The following is a 19,028-nucleotide window of genomic DNA, read 5'->3' on the forward strand; positions in this document are numbered from 1 at the left end:
CATTTTTCTAAATATTACCTAACATATTTGACCAAATATGGCAACCCCCTCCTTTTTTACTTAATAAGATGTATTTATGTTGTCGTTTTTTCATTAACGGTTAACATTTATCAATACACCTGACAGCTGCATTCAGTTTTGTTTGCCTCGTGACTCCATTGACGGGACCTAAAGAATAAAACATGAAAGACTTTTATTTTGACATGATCTGATTGGCAATAAAGTGTACACCTCTTTGACAATCTCCACTATTTTGAGTTACACCTTTCAGAAATCCTGCTATGCTTTTGTGGTTTCTAAGTTTATTTGTTAAATATTTTAATTCATCGGTTAATTCTACTATTTTTTTCCATTCACGTTTTAACATTTTGCAAAACACCTGACAGCTGCGTTTATTTTTGTTTGCCTCGTGACTCTATTTTTTTACAGTCTATGCTACATTGAGGGGAAATGAAACGTGAAGTGAAGAGACTTTTATTTTGACATGATCGGATAAGCTGTTGCTGTAGGGCGGTACAGTAAAAACACTCAAATGTTACCTTTACCGCGAACTGTCGAGATCTTTAAACTCGATGCATTACAGCCAACATGCCCCAGCTCAGTTTAAACGCTGCCACTAAAGTCATATCAGGATATATTTTACCTGAAAAGCGCGTTGTACAGTCAGATCAAGAGGATGGTTCCGAAGAGGAAGATGAAGAAGAGGAAAGACAGCCTGAGTTTTTGGACATGAATGAGATGAACTCTGTCTCATCGGGAGGACAGATGTTTAATTTCTCTGTTCCGGCATCAAAAGAAGGTAACAGTTGTTGTCCTTGATTGTAGGCCTAAGTTATTTTAGTTGGAAACAGCATGTAAACAAGGTTGTAAAGCAAGTAAAATTTTGACAAACTATAACTAAGCAAACATTGTGTCATTTCTTAAAACTAAGCCATGATTTTGTCTTGTTTGATTTCATTTGCAGTGGACTTTATTGCTGGTGGTATACAATACCGGGTTGACGGTCGTTTCCCCTTACGTGACCCATGGTGGTGGATCTCGTGCACAGTTCGTCAAGGCCAGCGCAAGGTTTTTCTCAAAGGCTTCCCCTCATACAGTCTCCGCACTGATATGACATCAAAGGAAGGCCAGTCCATTGTGTCTCAGTTTCTTACAGCTTGTGATGCCCAACCTGACTTTGTTAACATGTTTATGGACTGGTTGCCCAAAGACAGACACGTGGAGCTTGGTAATGTGATAAATGCACTGCAGGACTTTGAGACGTCAAAACCAGAACATAAAGCCATAGCTGAAGAGCTGAAGTCACGTGTCAATCGCTCAAGTAGGTCCAACTACATTCATCAGCCTGCCCTTACAAAAAATGAACCATGTTTTTACCACAAATAAAACAACAAAAACCATGGTTACTGTAGTTACCACAAATTAACCAATATTTTGCTACAGTAACCATAGTTAACCCTTTGCTTTTACAAGTAGCTATCAATACTCAAAAAAACTAGTTTACAACACTTTTTTTAAATGGGTCATGTAGGGTGACCATACATGCCATGTTCGTCTTCCAGAAGTTCATTTGTCGACCGCATGGGTGATTCTCACGAAAACTTGGTTTTAAAAATGTCAAGCATGAAAATGTAAAAATTGCTTAAATTTACTTTTTTTCCCACCAGACATTGAAAAACAAAGTCTGGAGTAAATGGGAACATGAATTCAAAAACTTTTACATATCATTTAACACTTTTTGTAACATAATTAAAAAAATTAGTCCTAAAAAATCTCATTACCGCAACAGTCAGAAAACATCAACACTGACATATTTTCAAAATGACATGACAAACCTGAAAGAACATAATTTGGAGATTCTGCACATGCATTTAAAATCAAAGTATTATGCTTTTATTAGTTAAATTAACATTTTATAAGCATCTGTTGCGGTAATGATAATCAAAATGGCGTGTAAGCATTCTGACAAGACAATATTTCAAATTAACTGTAAAAAAATTATCTTACCTGGTAGCCATCTTGAAGTAACTGGTCCATGTGCTTGGTCACTCAAAATCAAACTTTATTAAAATTCTGTATGTGTGCTTAAACTGTTCTCAAAAAGTGTTGCGGAGGATGAGAACATCAGGCATGGACACATCATTTTCCTAATTTTTCTTCATTATTATTATACATGAATATTCAGTAAATATTTTTTCTGTCATCTAAAGTAGTCTAGCAAAACATCCATTTATTTTTTTCTTAATATTTTTGTGTTAATTTGATTAAATTACAACATAACGCATGTTCAAACACAGCCGGACACATTGCGGTAATGAGAATTTCAGCAGAAAATGAGATAAAATTTACAATTATAAATTCTTATGTTGAAATCACACATTGTGCAAGGTAGAACACAGTATTGTGTTAATTCTGATGCTTTTTAATGTTACTATATTACACATTTTAAAGCTAAAACCATTAGTGCCGTGGTGTTTCAATGGTTTTGTGAGAATCACCCGGTTACTGTACAGGGCTCTACACAAATATTTTTTTATACAGGGCCAGTGGTTCAAGTTTTCACTTGCCGTGCCAAATTTTTCACTCTCCCCAATTAAAACATGTCAGTGTCACATATTTAAAAATAATAATTTAAAAGTCAAATATAATTGTATACATATACAACAGACATGTTCCAACAAAAAAGTTCCTAACTTTTCTGCTATACCTGTAAACTGACAGCAAACTGTGCAAAATATTGCATAATTTTTTTCGTCGTCTTTTACCCAAGTAAATGTCTGCTTCCAAGTGGTTAAATAATATAAATTGATGAAAATATATTTTAGTGACTGAGGGTGAAGCACTGGCCCGATCGGGCAAGTGACAATGCTTTTTACTGGCCCGAACGTCTTTCACGCTTGCGCCTGGACACCGGCAGTTCTTTATGTTGAGCCCTGCTGTAGTTACCACAAATTAACCAATATTTTCCTACAGTAACTATAGTTTAACCTTTGTTTTTACCAGTGGCTATCAATACTCAAAAAAACTAGTTTACAAACCTTTTTTTAAAGGGGTCATGAACTATTTTGGCTGCGTCCGAAAGCTCCAAAGGCAGCATTCCAAGGCATCAAGGCACGTTTGAGTCCAATGATTGGTTTACTTCCTGACTCCTGAGATACCTTCATAGCCTTGTCCCACAATTCTATGCGTGGGTGTGCGCGGGTAATGTGATTTGGCCAAGCCTGGTCGAGTTCGAAAAAAAAAATGGCCGGCAAGAAAGCGGCTGAAGCACAGATTTGGTATTAATATAAAGTTTTAATTTCACTTTTTACACCATTTGATTGCATTTTTAGAGAAAAAATATTATTGTAGTTTTCAAATGGGAATAGTTATCACGAAGGCGCTGCCTGTCAAGGCTGTCTAAATGCATTTCCCAGAGATGCCTTCATGAGGCAGTGAATCAAGGCAAGCTTTTGGTTGCAGCCTTTATAGCCAAAATATATAAACACACAATGTATCAAATGAAAGAACAGACCCTCTGCTTTCAAACAAACAAAGTTTCATCCTATATTCATTTGTTCTATTTTTATCACCTGTCAAATATGGGTAGGTTTCTTCAAAAATAAAACATTTTGAACCAAAATTGCATTTTTGTAAAGGACTTTTGATAGAGATCAGATTCAGAGCGATGATCAAAAACATACACAGTTTTTACTGTTTTTGGATCAGTGGATGCTTTAGTGTTTTATAAGTTGGATAAGAGTACCACCTAGTGTGTATAATAGCTGAAATATGGATTGCCGTAAAACCTTGGCATTGGCAAGGAAGCATTTAGTCTTTTTTGAAAATATGCTCATTTTCCAGCTTCCCTAGAGTTAAACATTTGATTCTTACCGCTTTGGAATTCATTCAGCTGATCTCCGGGTCCGGCGCTAGGTTACCTTGGTTACTTTCAATTGCAGGAGACTATTTTCCGGCAGTGCGTAATATCACTACGCCTGCTGCCGCCATGTTACATTAGCAAAGTCTTTAGCTGTGTCCCAATTCAAGGGCTGCGACCTTATAAGCATGGCACCTTAAAGATGAGCACTCGGTCTTTCAAGGTGGCAGCCTCAGAAGTTCGCGATGAGAACTGAAATGAGACGGTCTAACCTTCGGACGACCCATAATTGGCGTCACCTGCTGCACGCGCCTGTCAGCAGGACATAGCGGAAACGTTTCTGACTTATTAAAATAAATATATGAAATCAGAAAAATATTAATTTAGTTTAGAAAATATGACACGTTGATGTAGATTAAACTATTCAACAGTATATTAAATTAATCAACCTTAGAAATATATGCATCATAAAAATAATAATATTAACACACAACATAACTTATAATACTAAAACAGTGACAAACTTTTTTTTTGATAAATACACACTTTTATTTAATGAAGGTTTTAATTGTTTATTTTAGAATATCCAGACGTTATATGTAGCCATTGCAGGCGCGCAATGAATCTTGGGATATTCTCGGCTGTTAAGGATCCATTCGTTCTATCCTTAACATCGCGGAGAAATGAGGACGCATTTTGAGGCTTCATTCTAAGCATCCTTTGAATTGGGACGTCCTTACCAGCCTCAAGTCGCGCTGATGTGACGCAATCGGTCTTAAAATACGTCTTTAGAAGGTCGCAGCCTTTGAATTGGGACACAGCCCTTGATTATAACGCCAGAATGAGAGTATATTTCTTAACCATATCTGCCTAGAAAATTGCAACTTTTAATTTTCTGTCGGTCTTAGTACACGATGTAACTACAGAAAAGTCAAGTTTTAAATAGGAAAAATATTGGAACATTTTGGTTATTTTTTAGCGCAATGCTAATGGTCTAATCAGATTCAATGGATTGTGCTAAGCTATGCTAAAAGTGCTAGCGCCAGACTCGGAGATCGGCTGAATAGATTCCAAAACGGTAAGATTTAAATGTTTAAGTCTAGGGGAGCTGGAGAATTTGCATATTTTCAAAAAAAGTGGAGTGCCCCTTTAAAGGGGCTTTTTTAAGATGTTAAATAAATATTTAGTGTCCCCAGAGCACCTATGTGAAGTTTAAGCTCCAAATTCCCCACAGATAATTTATTTTCACATGTGCCGTTTTTTTTAAAGGTGTGTCCATTTAAATGCAAATGAGCTAATCCCTGCACTAAATGTCATTGCCGTGGTTGGACAGTGTAGATTAATGTCAGGGGCCCTTTAAACATGGAAAAAGTCAGATTTTCATATCTTATTTAATTAACAAGGAAACTTGTTAAAGGCGGGGAAAGAGTTAAATGACAATACACTGCCCAAGAAGAACAATTAAAAATGTATGTATTTTGTGTCATTTAAAATCATAATTACTTTTCTTCTTTCTTATCCACACATTAGGTGCTTGGAAACATGTGAGAGTTGCCAGCATGTATCCTGGTATCATGAAGTACTTGCCAACGTTGCTCCCAGCCCAGTTTATGGCAATAATAAACAAAGAAATAATGAAGCGCCCACCGGAAACACAAGAGAACAGTAACTCAACTCAGCCTGCACAACAGCAACAAAATAATACAGATGTATTGGCCAAACTGGAGGAGCTTATAAAGACTGATGTTTGGAAGCTGGGCTTCAACTATGTAAGTAAGCTTTCTTCTCAGTATGTGTATGACACGAGTATCAAATCCATGACCTTTTGCCAAGCTTACGCAAATGCTCTACCAGTTGAGCAACAAGAAATGTTTAAATTATGGGAATAAATGGCCCTTCCCTTATTTTCAATAGATCATGTATAAGGAATTAGACCTCGTCCGGTGTGAAGCAAAACTGGATGCCTTTAAGCTCTGTGATCTGTTCAACACTATCCCAGAGCTGCAGAGGAATGCGCTGCTGTTGTACACGCATATCAAAGACTACTGCAGAATCACGGGAAGCACGTACATTCCGCAAGACATGCTGGAGGAGAGGATGGAGCACGTGCTTGTTTGGGAAGCTGTCCATTTTCTTGAGGAGCTAGGTGTGCTGAAGAGGGAGAGGAAGAAGGTGATACTTCGAAACTTCTTCGGCTATGAGAAAGGCATTGGTGAATGCCTTAAATCCCTGGTGGACGGAAAACCCTGGAAAATCCAATTGGATGTCCGAGAGGTTCTTTCCCAGGCTCAGCGGGAAAGATTGAGGGCCAAGGCTTGTGAATCTGATGCGAAAACGTCATTACCAGAACCAGAGCACGTGGATCTCGCTGACGTCCAGCTTGGTTCTTCAAACGTAGACCACGATGGGATAACGATGCCGTGTTTATCAGACTCTGACTCAGATTCAGATCAAGCTGTTGTCGATTTGGACCCCGATCAGGTGCGGGCGGCAGAAATGATGTGCGACAACCCCGTGACGGTGATCAGTGGAAAGGGGGGTTGTGGAAAGACCACGGTGGTGAGTCTGGTCTTCAAGGCGGCCATGCAGCAGCAGGCAAGTGACATGGAAGAGGTTTCGAAAGCTTGTAAGGACTTTCAGAATGACTCTAGGAATGGAATGATGCTAGACCAATCCATGGAAGAGGAAGACGGTATGGAGGGCGACGGTGATGATGACGAAAAGCCAATAGAAGTTCTCCTCTCGGCTCCTACAGGGAGAGCAGCTTCACTTCTCACTAAGAGAACCAGTTTTACGGCTTACACCATGCACCAGGTAAATGTTTTTATTTTATTTTGTAATGGATAACATACAACCAGTGGGTCATTGCTGCAAAATAATTCCAACAGGATGACTAGGAACTATCATGCTCAGTTGACCACAGAATGATAGACCAGTATAACCATTTGTACAAGTTGATCGTAGTTTTTTTTTACTTTTTACATCAGGTTTTATGGAGTTTCATGAATAGAAAAAAAGATGAGTTCGGGGAACCCAAAGACTGGAAGTTCTCAAAGGTGCGAGTGCTGGTGGTGGATGAAGGCAGTCTTGTGTCGGTTCAGATCCTTCACTCCCTCCTCAACATGCTTACCAAACATGCACAACTCCAGAAGTTCATACTTTTGGGTAAAACTTTTATTTTTATTTGACAAAAAAAAAAAAAAATACAATTACGTATTTAAAATGTTTTCGTAATTGCAGGAGATGTGAGACAGTTGCCAAGCATTGATCCTGGAAACACACTGTATGATCTGTTTGAGGGTCTCAGGGCGGTCCGCTGGGCCATCGAGATGCGGACAAACCATCGCGCCGAGTCTGAGCTCATTGTTAGAAACGCTGGACTGTGAGCAGATAGCTGTTTATATTTGGTGCACTAGATGAATCTCATATGATTGTGTATTGCTTTGTTGTATTTTGTAGCCCAGTCCTCATGACCTTTTAATCACATTTGTTCTTTCTGTAAACCTTTAGAATTTCAGAGATGGGTAAAAAGAAATGGTATAGCCCATTGGAGTTTGATGCCATCATAAACATGGCTGATCCCTCGACAATCCCATCTGATAAAAGGTTTATTTTTGTCCAGATCTGTGGGGAAGACTATAATACGGGTGAGTTTACATTACATTCTGATTGAATATATGGGTGATTCTCACGAAAACTTGATTTAAAAAAAAAATGATCTTACCTGGTAGCAATCTTGAAGTAACTGGTCCATGTGCTTGGTCACTCAAAATCAAACTTTATTAAAATTCTGTATGTGTGCTTAAACTGTCCTCAAAAAGTGTTGCAGAGGATGAGAACATTAGGCATGGACACATCATTTTCCTAATTTTTCTTCATTATTATTATACATGAATATTCAGTAAATATTTTTTCTGTCATCTAAAGTAGTCTAGCAAAACATCCATTTATTTTTTTTCTTAATATTTTTGTGTTAATTTGATTAAATTACAACATAACGCATGTTCAAACACAGCCGGACACATTGCGGTAATGAGAATTTCAGCAGAAAATGAGATAAAATTTCCAATTATAAATTCTTATGTTGAAATCACACATTGTGCAAGGTAGAACACAGTATTGTGTTAATTCTGATGCTTTTTAATGTTACTATATTACACTTTTTAAAGCTAAAATCATTAGTGCCGTGGTGTTTCAATGGTTTCGTGAGAATCACCCACATATATAATAAATATATAATATGTAACCTAGGTGCTGTTGGCTTCGCTGTCAGATGCATCTAAATCGCTTTTTCGGAGACATGTGTCTCCTGTGTAGGTGTGAACCAAATTGTCTCATACAATCAGTATAACAAAGAGGCTTTTTAATCAAAGAACCACTGCTGGGTTCTCAGGATGTTCTGGATAGATTTAAGGCCCTGGTTACACTTGGTATTGACATGCGTCTTGGTCAAGATCACAAGTGGACCAGAAGACTCTGTCCTGATTATTTCCCTCTGCTTTCGTTAAAACATTAGTGGGAGAAAAGGTTAAAGTTGATGCTGGCTGGTGCTGTGGTCGATCGCGGTTGGTCCATGATCCGTGCGCGTGCGGTTCGCGGATTGATACGCAAATTTAAATAGAGAAAGTTTATCATTTGAACATGTTTCGAAGGCTTTGATGAAATATAATTTGAAGTCATTGTTTTTGTTTTATTAATTATTATCATATGTATCTGTTCACCTAAATATGAAAGAAACAGCAAGATGGTGGTACAGACTTAAGTAGGTAAATTGAGGTTACTGTTTTTATTAGAAAAAGAATACTGGGGAGATAATTTTGTTTGTATGTGCCCTGTCAAGAACAGAACGATTTTATGTTCGCTTGCTTTTTGAAACGCGTCTCTCCGTGTATGCACTATTGAATGCACTTAAACGCGCGTGCACACACAGATGAAATGCCGGTTGTCTGTGAACTAGTAAAAACAAAAGATTTAATTTGAACGTGCAAACAGCAGCGACAGATCAACAACAGAACCAGGATTCATACATTATCAGATATTCACGCAACATTACCTTATTAAAAAGCACGCGATCAGTCCAGAGGATTAATATCCAAAAAGGGCAGATTGTCTCCGTTTCATCTACCACAGTGGTCATTTCTGAAGCAGGATGCTTTTCAGAAAGTTTTGCTTTTGCGTCGTCTCTTTCCGTTTGTTCAAAAAGAAAGATGTTTATGGACAAGGTCAGAGGCCATCAGCGAACGTCTGTCCGGATGCGCGCGAGACGGACTGCGTCGACACGCACCATGTATTAACAAATATTTTAACTGATAATGTTAATCGGTCATAAATTCTTACCTTCGGTTAAACGGTTAAACGGTCAATGTGAGCATCCCTAGTAGGGATGATCACAAATGACTGGAGCTGGACGAACACATTTAACCGCATTGTGCATCTGTGAGTACAGAAAGCTGCTCACTTTAGCGCCTTTGTGGTTAAATTGTTGAAATCACTTCAATGTTAAAATTTGCAAGCTGTTGGAAACTTTTTTAGCAAAGACCACGAGACTTGGATTTCCTCGAGCAGTAGTCTTTATTGCAGAAAGTGTTCTTCGAATCAGAGCATAGAGCCCTGGAGCTGCAGTAACCAAGTCTGACTTTGGGTATACATGCATTACATTTAAAGCCATTCAGATGGAAACAATGCCTTCAGATTACAATATAAACATCAAAGAAAGGTTACAGTCAGGCAAGAAAGGACAGCTGTAAACGCATCCCCTTTGATCAGACAACCATTACACCAGGAAGGGGTCTGTGTAAACGCATCCCAGATCATCCCCCTTTGAGTAGATAACAAATGGTCAATTTGCCCTATGAAAACAAAGGCATGCATTCCAGCTAATAGCTACCATTATCTTGCTGTTTCTTTCATATTTAAGTGAACAGATACATATGATAATAATTACTAAAACAAAAACAATGACTTCAAATTATATTTCATCAAAGCCTTTGAAACACGTTCAAATGATAAACTTTCTCTATTTAAATTTGCGTATTAATCCGCGAATCGCATGCGTACGGATCATGGATCAACTGCGATCCATCACAGCACTAGCTAGCATCAACTTTAACCTTTTCTCCCACTAATGTTTTAACGAAAGCAGAGGGAAATAATCAGGACAGAGTCTTCTGGTCCACTTGTGATCTTGACCAAGACGCATGTCAATACCAAGTGTAACCAGGGCCTTAAATCTATCCAGAACATCCTGAGAACCCAGCAGTGGTTCTTTGATTAAAAAGCCTCTTTGTTATACTGATTGTATGAGACAAATTGGTTCACACCTACATGGGGCATCCCGAGCGAATTGAGCATTGCCGCGGGAAACGCACAAGTGAAAAAAATCTGAACTTAGGCAGATTTCCGCACCGCTTTAACCAATCAGGACCTTGCTGTAGTAGTGACGTGATTACAGGAAGAGAGCAGAGTCTAAGCGAACTCGCATAAGCCCCTCCCATGACGCAAATTTCCGAGTGAATGTCTCAAATGACTAGATTTTTAGGCCAATGAGGCGAGTAAACTCAAATGTTCAAGTGTCGCTTTTGCCGCCTCTATGGTGTATTCACACCAGCCGCGGTAAAGATCATGCTGAACACTGTGGGTTCGCGCTAGAAGTCAGGACCAAAGGAAAAACATTCATGAAAAACAAAACACACAGTAACATTTTATTCAATAACACATTTTTGGTTCACGTTTCAAATGCCCACAGCATTTATAAATGTTTGGTTATATTAACAATAAAATTGTTAAGTGTACGTTCATGTTTACCGATACAACATTTTAATAAAGGAGTTAACTAATGTTGACAAAAACAATGAATTGACCCATCGCTGACATGACATATTTGGAAACAAAGGCTGATAAGAAATATTTATTTATTTCTATTTATTTTTATCTGTCTTTTTGATTTCTTTTGTTGCTTAGGCCTCTGGAATGCCATAAAATTTTTACTTGAGAAAGGTCCTGGACTTGAAGATCATAAAACATCACAATTTGTGGCTTTTAGGAGGTAAGGCCTCATTTAAAGATCTTTACTGTATAAGTAACTAGGAACAGTCTAGATGTGTAATAAGCAAGAATTAAACATGTTAACAAAAGTTATGACCATTTACAATGCATAACATAATTTTTGTTGCATAGGTTAGTTTGATTATTTTTAAAACGCAGAACGATATAACCATAAACATTTGGATCATCTACCCATTGTCAATCTTTGTAAACTGATTTTGTTTATTCAGTCAATGTTAACATGTCCACAATGTTACGTACATGCTGATCTTTTCAATAAAGTTGTTTTTGCTTACAGGAAAGACTGTCAGTTGATCAATGAGCTTTGCTGCACACATTATTCCAGTCATGTTACAAAGTAAGTAAAACTAATAGTAAGTAAAAAAAAAGGACAATTACCACTTCATTAAGAGGCTTTTCACATATTTTACTTTTTTAGAAGCTTATAAGGGTTAATGTAGCTTTTAATGTTTGTTTTCTTAAAAACAGGACTCACAAAAACACATTAGACTTTCGAGTGGGCGATAAAGTTTGCTGCACAAAGAACGGCTACATCTCTGAAAAAGACTCAAAAACGACACAAAACGACTCTTTGCTTGATGCAGCTGGAGCTTCTCATCATGGCTCTCAAAGTTCTCGTAACACTCTCGAAGCCTCCTTCAATGCTACTGGATCTTCACGAAATATTTCAGAATCCCAGAAAAATGACAAGTCTGAAGTGAAAAAAGAACGACTGTGCAATGGTGAAATTTTCTTCATTAAAGAGGTACAGGACTTAGACTTTAATAATGCCAAAAATCGGCAATTCTCGGTCTGAATTGTGCACTCGCTGAATTCATTCTGTGAATCAAATCTCAATAAAAGCGACTATCGTCCGATAGTTTAAAAACAGCCGATAGTCAATGCTGATATATCCTGTCAATCAAAAGAGAACAGGAAATGCTATGAATTTGAGCTCTGTTTATAGAAAATGTAAAAAAAACATCGCCAGTTTAATGTTCAATATTAAAGCCCACCTAACCTAGAAAATGCACTTTTAAATGTGTTTCTATCAGAAAATGAGTCGGCAGTGTATGAACAGAAACTTCATGTTATTATACAAATCCATCTCTTCTTCTTTGTGTAATCTCCTTTAAACCACAACAGTCACACAAAACAGGCTGTTGGGGATCCCCTATCAATGTGATGTCACATTGATTACCCCCCATCCATGACCGCTCTCAGACTCCGCCTTATGAGCGTGTAGTTCAACCTTCTGCCAGAGACCCGTGTTTTGATGTAGTCTAAAGCACATGTGTAAGCGCTCTACCCCCTATTTTGCATACGGGGAGAGGAACAGAAGCTTTCTTGCCATTTAAAGAGACACACACAAAACATTGTGTTTTATTGCAGCCACAAATGACCATGTTCAACATTGCATAATGAAAGATCTGTTGTGTATTTTGAGCTAAAACTTTACAGACACATTCTGGGGAATATTTTTATATTGCTGAAAACACCTACGTTAGGGGCCCTTTAATGGTCATTATATGAATGAATGACATTCAGAAAATTGAATCTTCTGAGTTTAGTTAGAGAAAGTAAATATAACCACCAAACTATCAGCAGATATGAGTCTGAATAATTGGTGGTAAAAACGGTATTGTTGTAAGGTTTTATATCGGTGCATCTCTAAGAATAAGTGGTACAGTAAAACAGTCTTTAACTCTTGCATCATGTTTGTACATTATGGGGTCGTTTACACATCAATGATGTCAGCTCTAAACGGTAAAATTTTTATGCGGTTTGGCTGTTTGTTTACATGACAATGGCATTTTTGGATCCTGAAAATGCTAACTTTTTGATCGTATTTGTCGCTCTGTAGAAAAATGCATACCGTATTTTTTCGGTCTATAAGCCGCAGTTTTTTCATAACTTGGCTGGTGCTGCGTCTTATAGTCAGGTGCGCCTTGTAAGTCAGTATGAATTAATTTTGACATTTATGAGGCAAGAGATAAGATTACCGTCTACAGCCGCGAGAGTCCGCCATATGCTGCTTCTGTATTTATGTAATTCAATGGATTCAGTGATGTGGAATGACGAGTCTGCGAACTTCACGCTAGTTGGCTTGTTTGGTTAATTTAGCCTATTCAACCTTCCAGTTAAGTTCTGTATGCTATGGTTTATCGTTTAAATAACTGATAATATTACTTTCTGTCTGCTATTGTTTAGTTGCATAACTTGCCTTTCCAGATTAAATGTCTGTTTTTCGGCTTGGATTTTGTGAAAATATTTACTAAATAAACGTGACATATAGTCTACTTTGACTTATATATGTTATTTAGTCTTAATTACGCATTTTTGAATGATGCGGCTTATACTTCGGTGCGGTTTATAGTCCAGAAAGTACGGTATGTGCGCAAGATCACAGTTTTTCTTTACAACAGGGGGAGGAACTAAATGGCAGTGCCGTGGTTGGATAGTGCAGATTAAAGGGACATTCCACTTTTTTTAAAAATATGCTTATTTTCCAGCTCCCCTAAAGTTAAACATTTGATTACCGACAGAAAATTAAAAGTTGTGATATTTTAGGCAGATATGTCTAGGGACTATACTCGCAAACTGGGTAATAATCAGTAACTTTGCTGCCGTAACATGGCTGCAGCAGCCGCAATGATATTACGCACTGCCCGAAAATAGTCCCCTTCTATTGAAAGTAACCAAGGGGACTACTTTCGGGCACTGCATAATAACACTACACCTCCTGCAGCCATGTTACGACAGCAAAGTCTTTGATTATTACACCAGAATGAGAGTATAGTTCCTAGCCATATCTGCCTAGAACATCACAACTTTTATTTTACATCGGTCTTAGTACACAATGTAACTACAAAAAGGGTCAAGTTTTAAATAGGAAAAATATCGAAACTCTTTGGTTATTTTTTACAGCGATGCTAATGATCTAATCAGATTCAATGGATTGTGCTAAGCTATGCTAAAAGTGCTAGTGCCAGACCCGGAAATCAGCTGAATGGATTCCAAAACTGTAAAAATCAAATGTTTAACTCTCGGGAAGCTGGAAAATTAGGATATTTTCAAATATCCCTTTAAGGGGCGATATTATCCCCTTATGACATCACAAGGGGAGCCAAATTTCAATTACCTATTTTTTCACATGCTTACAGAGAATGGTTTACCAAAACTAAGTTACTGGGTTTATCTTTTTGTAAATTTTCTAGGTTGATAGACGCACTGGGGACCCAATTATAGCACTTAAACATGGAAAAAGTCAGATTTTCATGATATATCCCCTTTCACAAAATAAGTAGTTGTATTGCTATTTTACACCGATCACAGGATTTGACAGAGGAGGACACGGGACAAAAGCCCAAAAAGAGACGATATCTTACACTAGATGATGAAAATGGGCGGATAATTACTGCCTGCTTCAAGGACCTTCAGAGAGAGTGTAAACTGCGCCACGCTTGGGCAAGAACCATACATACCTTTCAGGTATTAGATTAAATTTTAATTTTGTAATAACAGGGCTCCAAACTAACTTTTTTCACTAGGAGCACAGTGGCCCCCAACTGAAAATTTTAGGGGCGCAACGAGAAAATTTAGGGGCACATACTGTAAATCAACATGCTAACCAAATATTCACATTTCTACTAAGTAATACACTGTATTACTAATAAATACTTTAATGAAAGATGCAGAAAGTACAATGTGCTGTTTCAAATTCAGTGTCAAATCACAAAAAAAGGTCAAATTTACTGGGCGCACATGTGCAACTGGATGTAAAATTCAGTGGCACACTCTCAAATTTTGTGGCAGTCTGGAGCCCTGAATAATGTGCTGAAACAATCTACTTAACTATTAATTTGTTGCTGTTACCTTTCAGGGCTCAGAAGCAGAAACTATTGTGTACGTTCTTGGAGATTGCAAGGGTCAAAACTGGCAACATGTTTACACGGCTGTGACTCGGGGTCAGAAGCGCGTTTATGTGGTGGGTAAAGAGGTCGACATAATAAATGCCATCAAGAAACGGATCACTACTCGTAAGACGCGATTGTGCAGCCTTGTCAAGACAGCGGTCACCCCACCAGCCCCAGGTGCTGAAGAGACCCTGACTCAGTCAGGGATTAGTCAAAGTCCAGTGGTGACCCAAAATTTTGGACCTTCACAGTCCACACCAACTCTGCACACCCCCAGCTTCTCCCAGGCGTTCTGTAGCACCATCAGACCTTCATGCGTGGGACACCTCTACAAAAACATTGAAGCACCTGATACGTCATTAAAAGAGGACATGGCCTTCAGTCAAACATATTCTTGGTCACCCATGTACACTTGTGATGAGTCAACTACAACACAGAATGAAAATGTGTCTAAATTATCTGATTGTGTTGAAAATGCAGCATTAGGAGCGATCAGCTCTTCCCCAATTGAAAGCAGCAGGTCATCTAAACGCCTGGGGCTAGCAGACGACTGTAGCACACCGAAAAAACTAGCAAAGGTAACAGACAGTTTTGAATGTTGTAAAGTATATTTGTGGAAGTTAAGGTGGAATGTACAAAAACAATTGAATTTTGATGAAATTCGTTTGAATTTATGTTGAAGATTAAGTAAAAAAAGTGCTATTACTGAAAATATGAAAATTCTTATGCTGTGTACACACCGAACGTGAAGCATCGCATTCCTTGCTTTAGATTATTCGTGGGATCTAACTTCATGTCATGTGAATTTTTTGCTTGTTGAATATTTTTAACTTGCGCAAAGACGCGTTTGAGGTGAAATAATGCAAATTGCGTTATTTGCATCGCCCCGCGCGCATCTGCGTCCATTTGCGTCTTTGCATTGACTTTGTATGTAATCTACTCGCGAAAATCGTTGAATTTGTGCTTGGTGTGTACGTCCTGTTATTCTGCATGCACACAACTAGCGGAGCATAATCGTTCTTTGTACACACCAAATGTGAAGCATCGCATCCATTGCTCTAGATTACTCGTGGGATTTTGCTTCGTGTCATAATAAATAAATAATTTATATTTTCAACTTGTGCGAAGACGCGTTTGAGGTGAATAGCACATGTTTTCGCTGCAATCGTACCGCCCAATTTGCGTAATTCACATCGCCCCACACGCATCCGCATCTATTCGCGTCTTTGCATTGACTTTGTATGTAATCAACTCACGCAAATCGTTGAATTTGGTGTGTACGTCCCTTTATGCTGCATGCACACCTCTAGCGGAGCATTATCATTCTGTGTACACACCATATGCGAAGCATCGAGATTACTTGAGGGATTTTGCTTTGTGTCATGTAAATTCTTCATTGAATATTTTTAACTTGCGGGAAGACGAATTTGAGGCGAATTTCGCATGTTTTTGCAGCAATTGCGACTCCCGATATGCATTATTCGCATTGCCTCGCACAAATTCGCTTCTATTCGTGTACACACCAAACGCGTCACACCACACGCATCACATTCCTCGCTTTAGATTACTCGTGGGATTTAATGTGCGTCATTCCCATCGCCCCACAGGCATCTGCGTCTATTCGCGTCTTTGCATTGACTTTGTATGTAATCTTCTCATGCAAATCGTTAAATTTGTGTTTGTCTTATGCTTCATGCACACCAGTTGCGGAGCATAATCGTTCTGTGTACAAACCAAATGCGAAGCATCGTGTTCCTTGCTCTAGATCAGTGTTTCCCAATCCTGGTCCTCGAGGCCCCCCTCCCAGAAATTTTTAGATGTCTCTTTATTTAACACACCTGATTTAAGTCATCAGCTTGTTAGGGAGACATGTTTACCATTTTTAAAGGAGGCTGATAAGTTGAATCAGGTGTTTTAAATAAGGAGACATCTAAAACTTTCTGGCAGGGGGCCTCGAGGACCAGGATTGGGAAACACTGCTCTAGATGACTCGGGGGATTTTGGTTTGTGTTATGCAATGCTTCAATAAATATTTGTAACTTGCGCAAAGACGCATTTGAGGTGAATTTCGCATGTTTTCACAGCAATTGCGCCTCCCGATCGCGTTCCTTGGTCTAGATTACTCGTGGGATATTCCCTTTGTGTCATGCAAATTCTTTATTTTTAACTTGCACGAAAATAGCCTGGGTTTCCCCATGCAGCCTTGCGCGCAAATTTATTCACGCTGCAAGTCTAGCATGGAAACTATGGATCTGTTTTGCCCCTGAAATAGGGAACCAATCACAGAACGGGGAGGAGGCAGCAAGACGATGACGATGTCTATGCGACACACCGATTGGCTGTGAGCTACATACAGACGCATTTGATAGACATTTGTAGCGCCCAATAAACGGCTCTGGGCATTCGTAAACCACGGCTCAAATACGAGAATATGAACATGTGGTTCCCAGACCACGTCTCATTCTCTATGAGATTGGTCTGGTGTTAGCCAGGCTAGCGCAAAAATGCATTTAAGGCAATTTTCGCATGTTTTCGTAGCGTTATTCGTATTGCCCCGCGCAAGTACACACCAAACGCGAAGCATCACATTCCTCGCTTTAGATTACTGACCGGATTTAACCTGATGTCAATCGAATTTGTTGCTTGAGTTAAATATTTTCAATTTGCGCGATGATGCGTTCGGGGCGAATAGTGTGTTTTTGTGCAATCGCACCACGCAATTCTCGTCATTCGCATCCCCCTGCGCGATGTTGAATTCGCGTTCGGTGTGTACGCCCCATTACAATGGAAGCTTGGGAACTTCCAGCAACACGAGCTACGCTAAGCGTCTGCGACAGAAAGTCCAGCTACGTTACAAAATTGGCGATGTGCATGTAGCATTACTGTGCTAAGGCTTGTGATTAAATAACATTCTGTAACCTCTTTCTTTAGCAAACCAATTCCGAAGAGTCTCCATCATGCAGCACGAGGATGAAGCTTCTCTCTATCGCAAGTCCCAGCCCAAAATCCCACGGCAGGCAGCTCTTCTCAGAAAGTTCTTCCGAGAAATGAACAGCCATAGCCTTTGCTACATACAAAAGATGAAAAAGCCAAACAGAATAGGTTGTGCTCGCATTTTCTTCAAAAGATATATTTCACATAATGTGGGTTTCCAAATAATTATGCATGTAGCTGCTTTAATAATTGTAAATTATGAATAATTTGATAGTTTTCAAAGAATAGAGTGTTCCGACATGTTATTTTGGTCTTTGCATTGAAACAACTTGTAAAATCTTTTATCGTTTTTTGTAAAATACTGCACAGATTTTAAAAATTAGGTGCTCCAATCTACTGCATCCATTTATTTTCTACTGCTCAGCCATTTTTGCATCTAACAAATTGTAAATTGTGGTATAATAGAAAAATTGTAGATATATATTGTGGTTCTGTTCTTTAATTATTATCAAAGTCTAATGTCTAACTCAGATAAAGAATATCATTGTGTAAAACCACTCTGTTTAAGGTTGTATTTTACCCTGGCGTCTAAATAAATCTGGACATTTTTATCACATGTACAAAAGCTGTCACTGGGGCATTATTATTTTAAAAAGTACATCGTTTGTACATATGAGGTCATTTTAATACCTCAAATTTATATTGGTACCTCCTCAGCTGTACAAAATGGTACATTTTAGGACCTATTAATTGGGTACCATCCCAATAAAAGCATCTGCCCTTTTTCTGACAGATTTGTACTGCAGATCTTAGCAGTGCTTTAACACTTTTGAATACAGTTTGCTATACGTACTTATATTTCTTGTTATGCATTATGATGTTTTTAAACTTTACACCTGTTATGGATGTTTATTACACTTATTATGTTGGTTAGATAAATGGTTGCAAATTATCAACCCATGCAATATCAGGTTTCTGTCTATGAACATTAAAGGATGAACGTGTGCATGACTCTCCATCATTCATTTTGGGGCGGTTTCCCGGACAGGGATTAGACTAGTCCTAGACTAAAATAAATGTGAGAGCTGTCCAAACTGGTAACATCTTGCACTGACATATCTAAAAATACATCAGTGCCCTTTGTTTTGCCTCAAAATGCACACAAGTAATGTTTTTAGTAAGGCATGTTTGTTAAAACTAGTTATATTTCATAAGAAAACTAAGGTGTAGTCCTGGCCTAAACTAATCCCTGTTCGGGAAACCACCCCTTTGTG

General features: G+C 38.5%; 1 protein-coding gene across 1 annotated transcript; it reads left to right on the plus strand.

Annotated features, from left to right (window-relative positions):
- The first annotated feature begins 208 nt into the window (after nucleotides 1–208).
- helb (helicase (DNA) B) lies at nucleotides 209–18,765 on the plus strand. The gene is made up of 13 exons (XM_073869016.1): nucleotides 209–799; nucleotides 965–1,321; nucleotides 5,390–5,628; nucleotides 5,774–6,673; nucleotides 6,847–7,024; nucleotides 7,100–7,241; nucleotides 7,370–7,506; nucleotides 10,820–10,904; nucleotides 11,202–11,261; nucleotides 11,393–11,669; nucleotides 14,240–14,388; nucleotides 14,780–15,398; nucleotides 17,752–18,765. Exons 1-13 carry the CDS (start codon nucleotides 589–591, stop codon nucleotides 17,869–17,871), a joined length of 3,474 nt encoding a protein of 1,157 aa, XP_073725117.1. The 5' UTR covers nucleotides 209–588; the 3' UTR covers nucleotides 17,872–18,765.
- The last annotated feature ends 263 nt before the right edge of the window (nucleotides 18,766–19,028 follow it).

The sequence above is a fragment of the Misgurnus anguillicaudatus genome, chromosome 1 (assembly GCF_027580225.2).
Source record: "Misgurnus anguillicaudatus chromosome 1, ASM2758022v2, whole genome shotgun sequence".
In the NCBI taxonomy this organism is placed as follows: domain Eukaryota; kingdom Metazoa; phylum Chordata; class Actinopteri; order Cypriniformes; family Cobitidae; genus Misgurnus; species Misgurnus anguillicaudatus.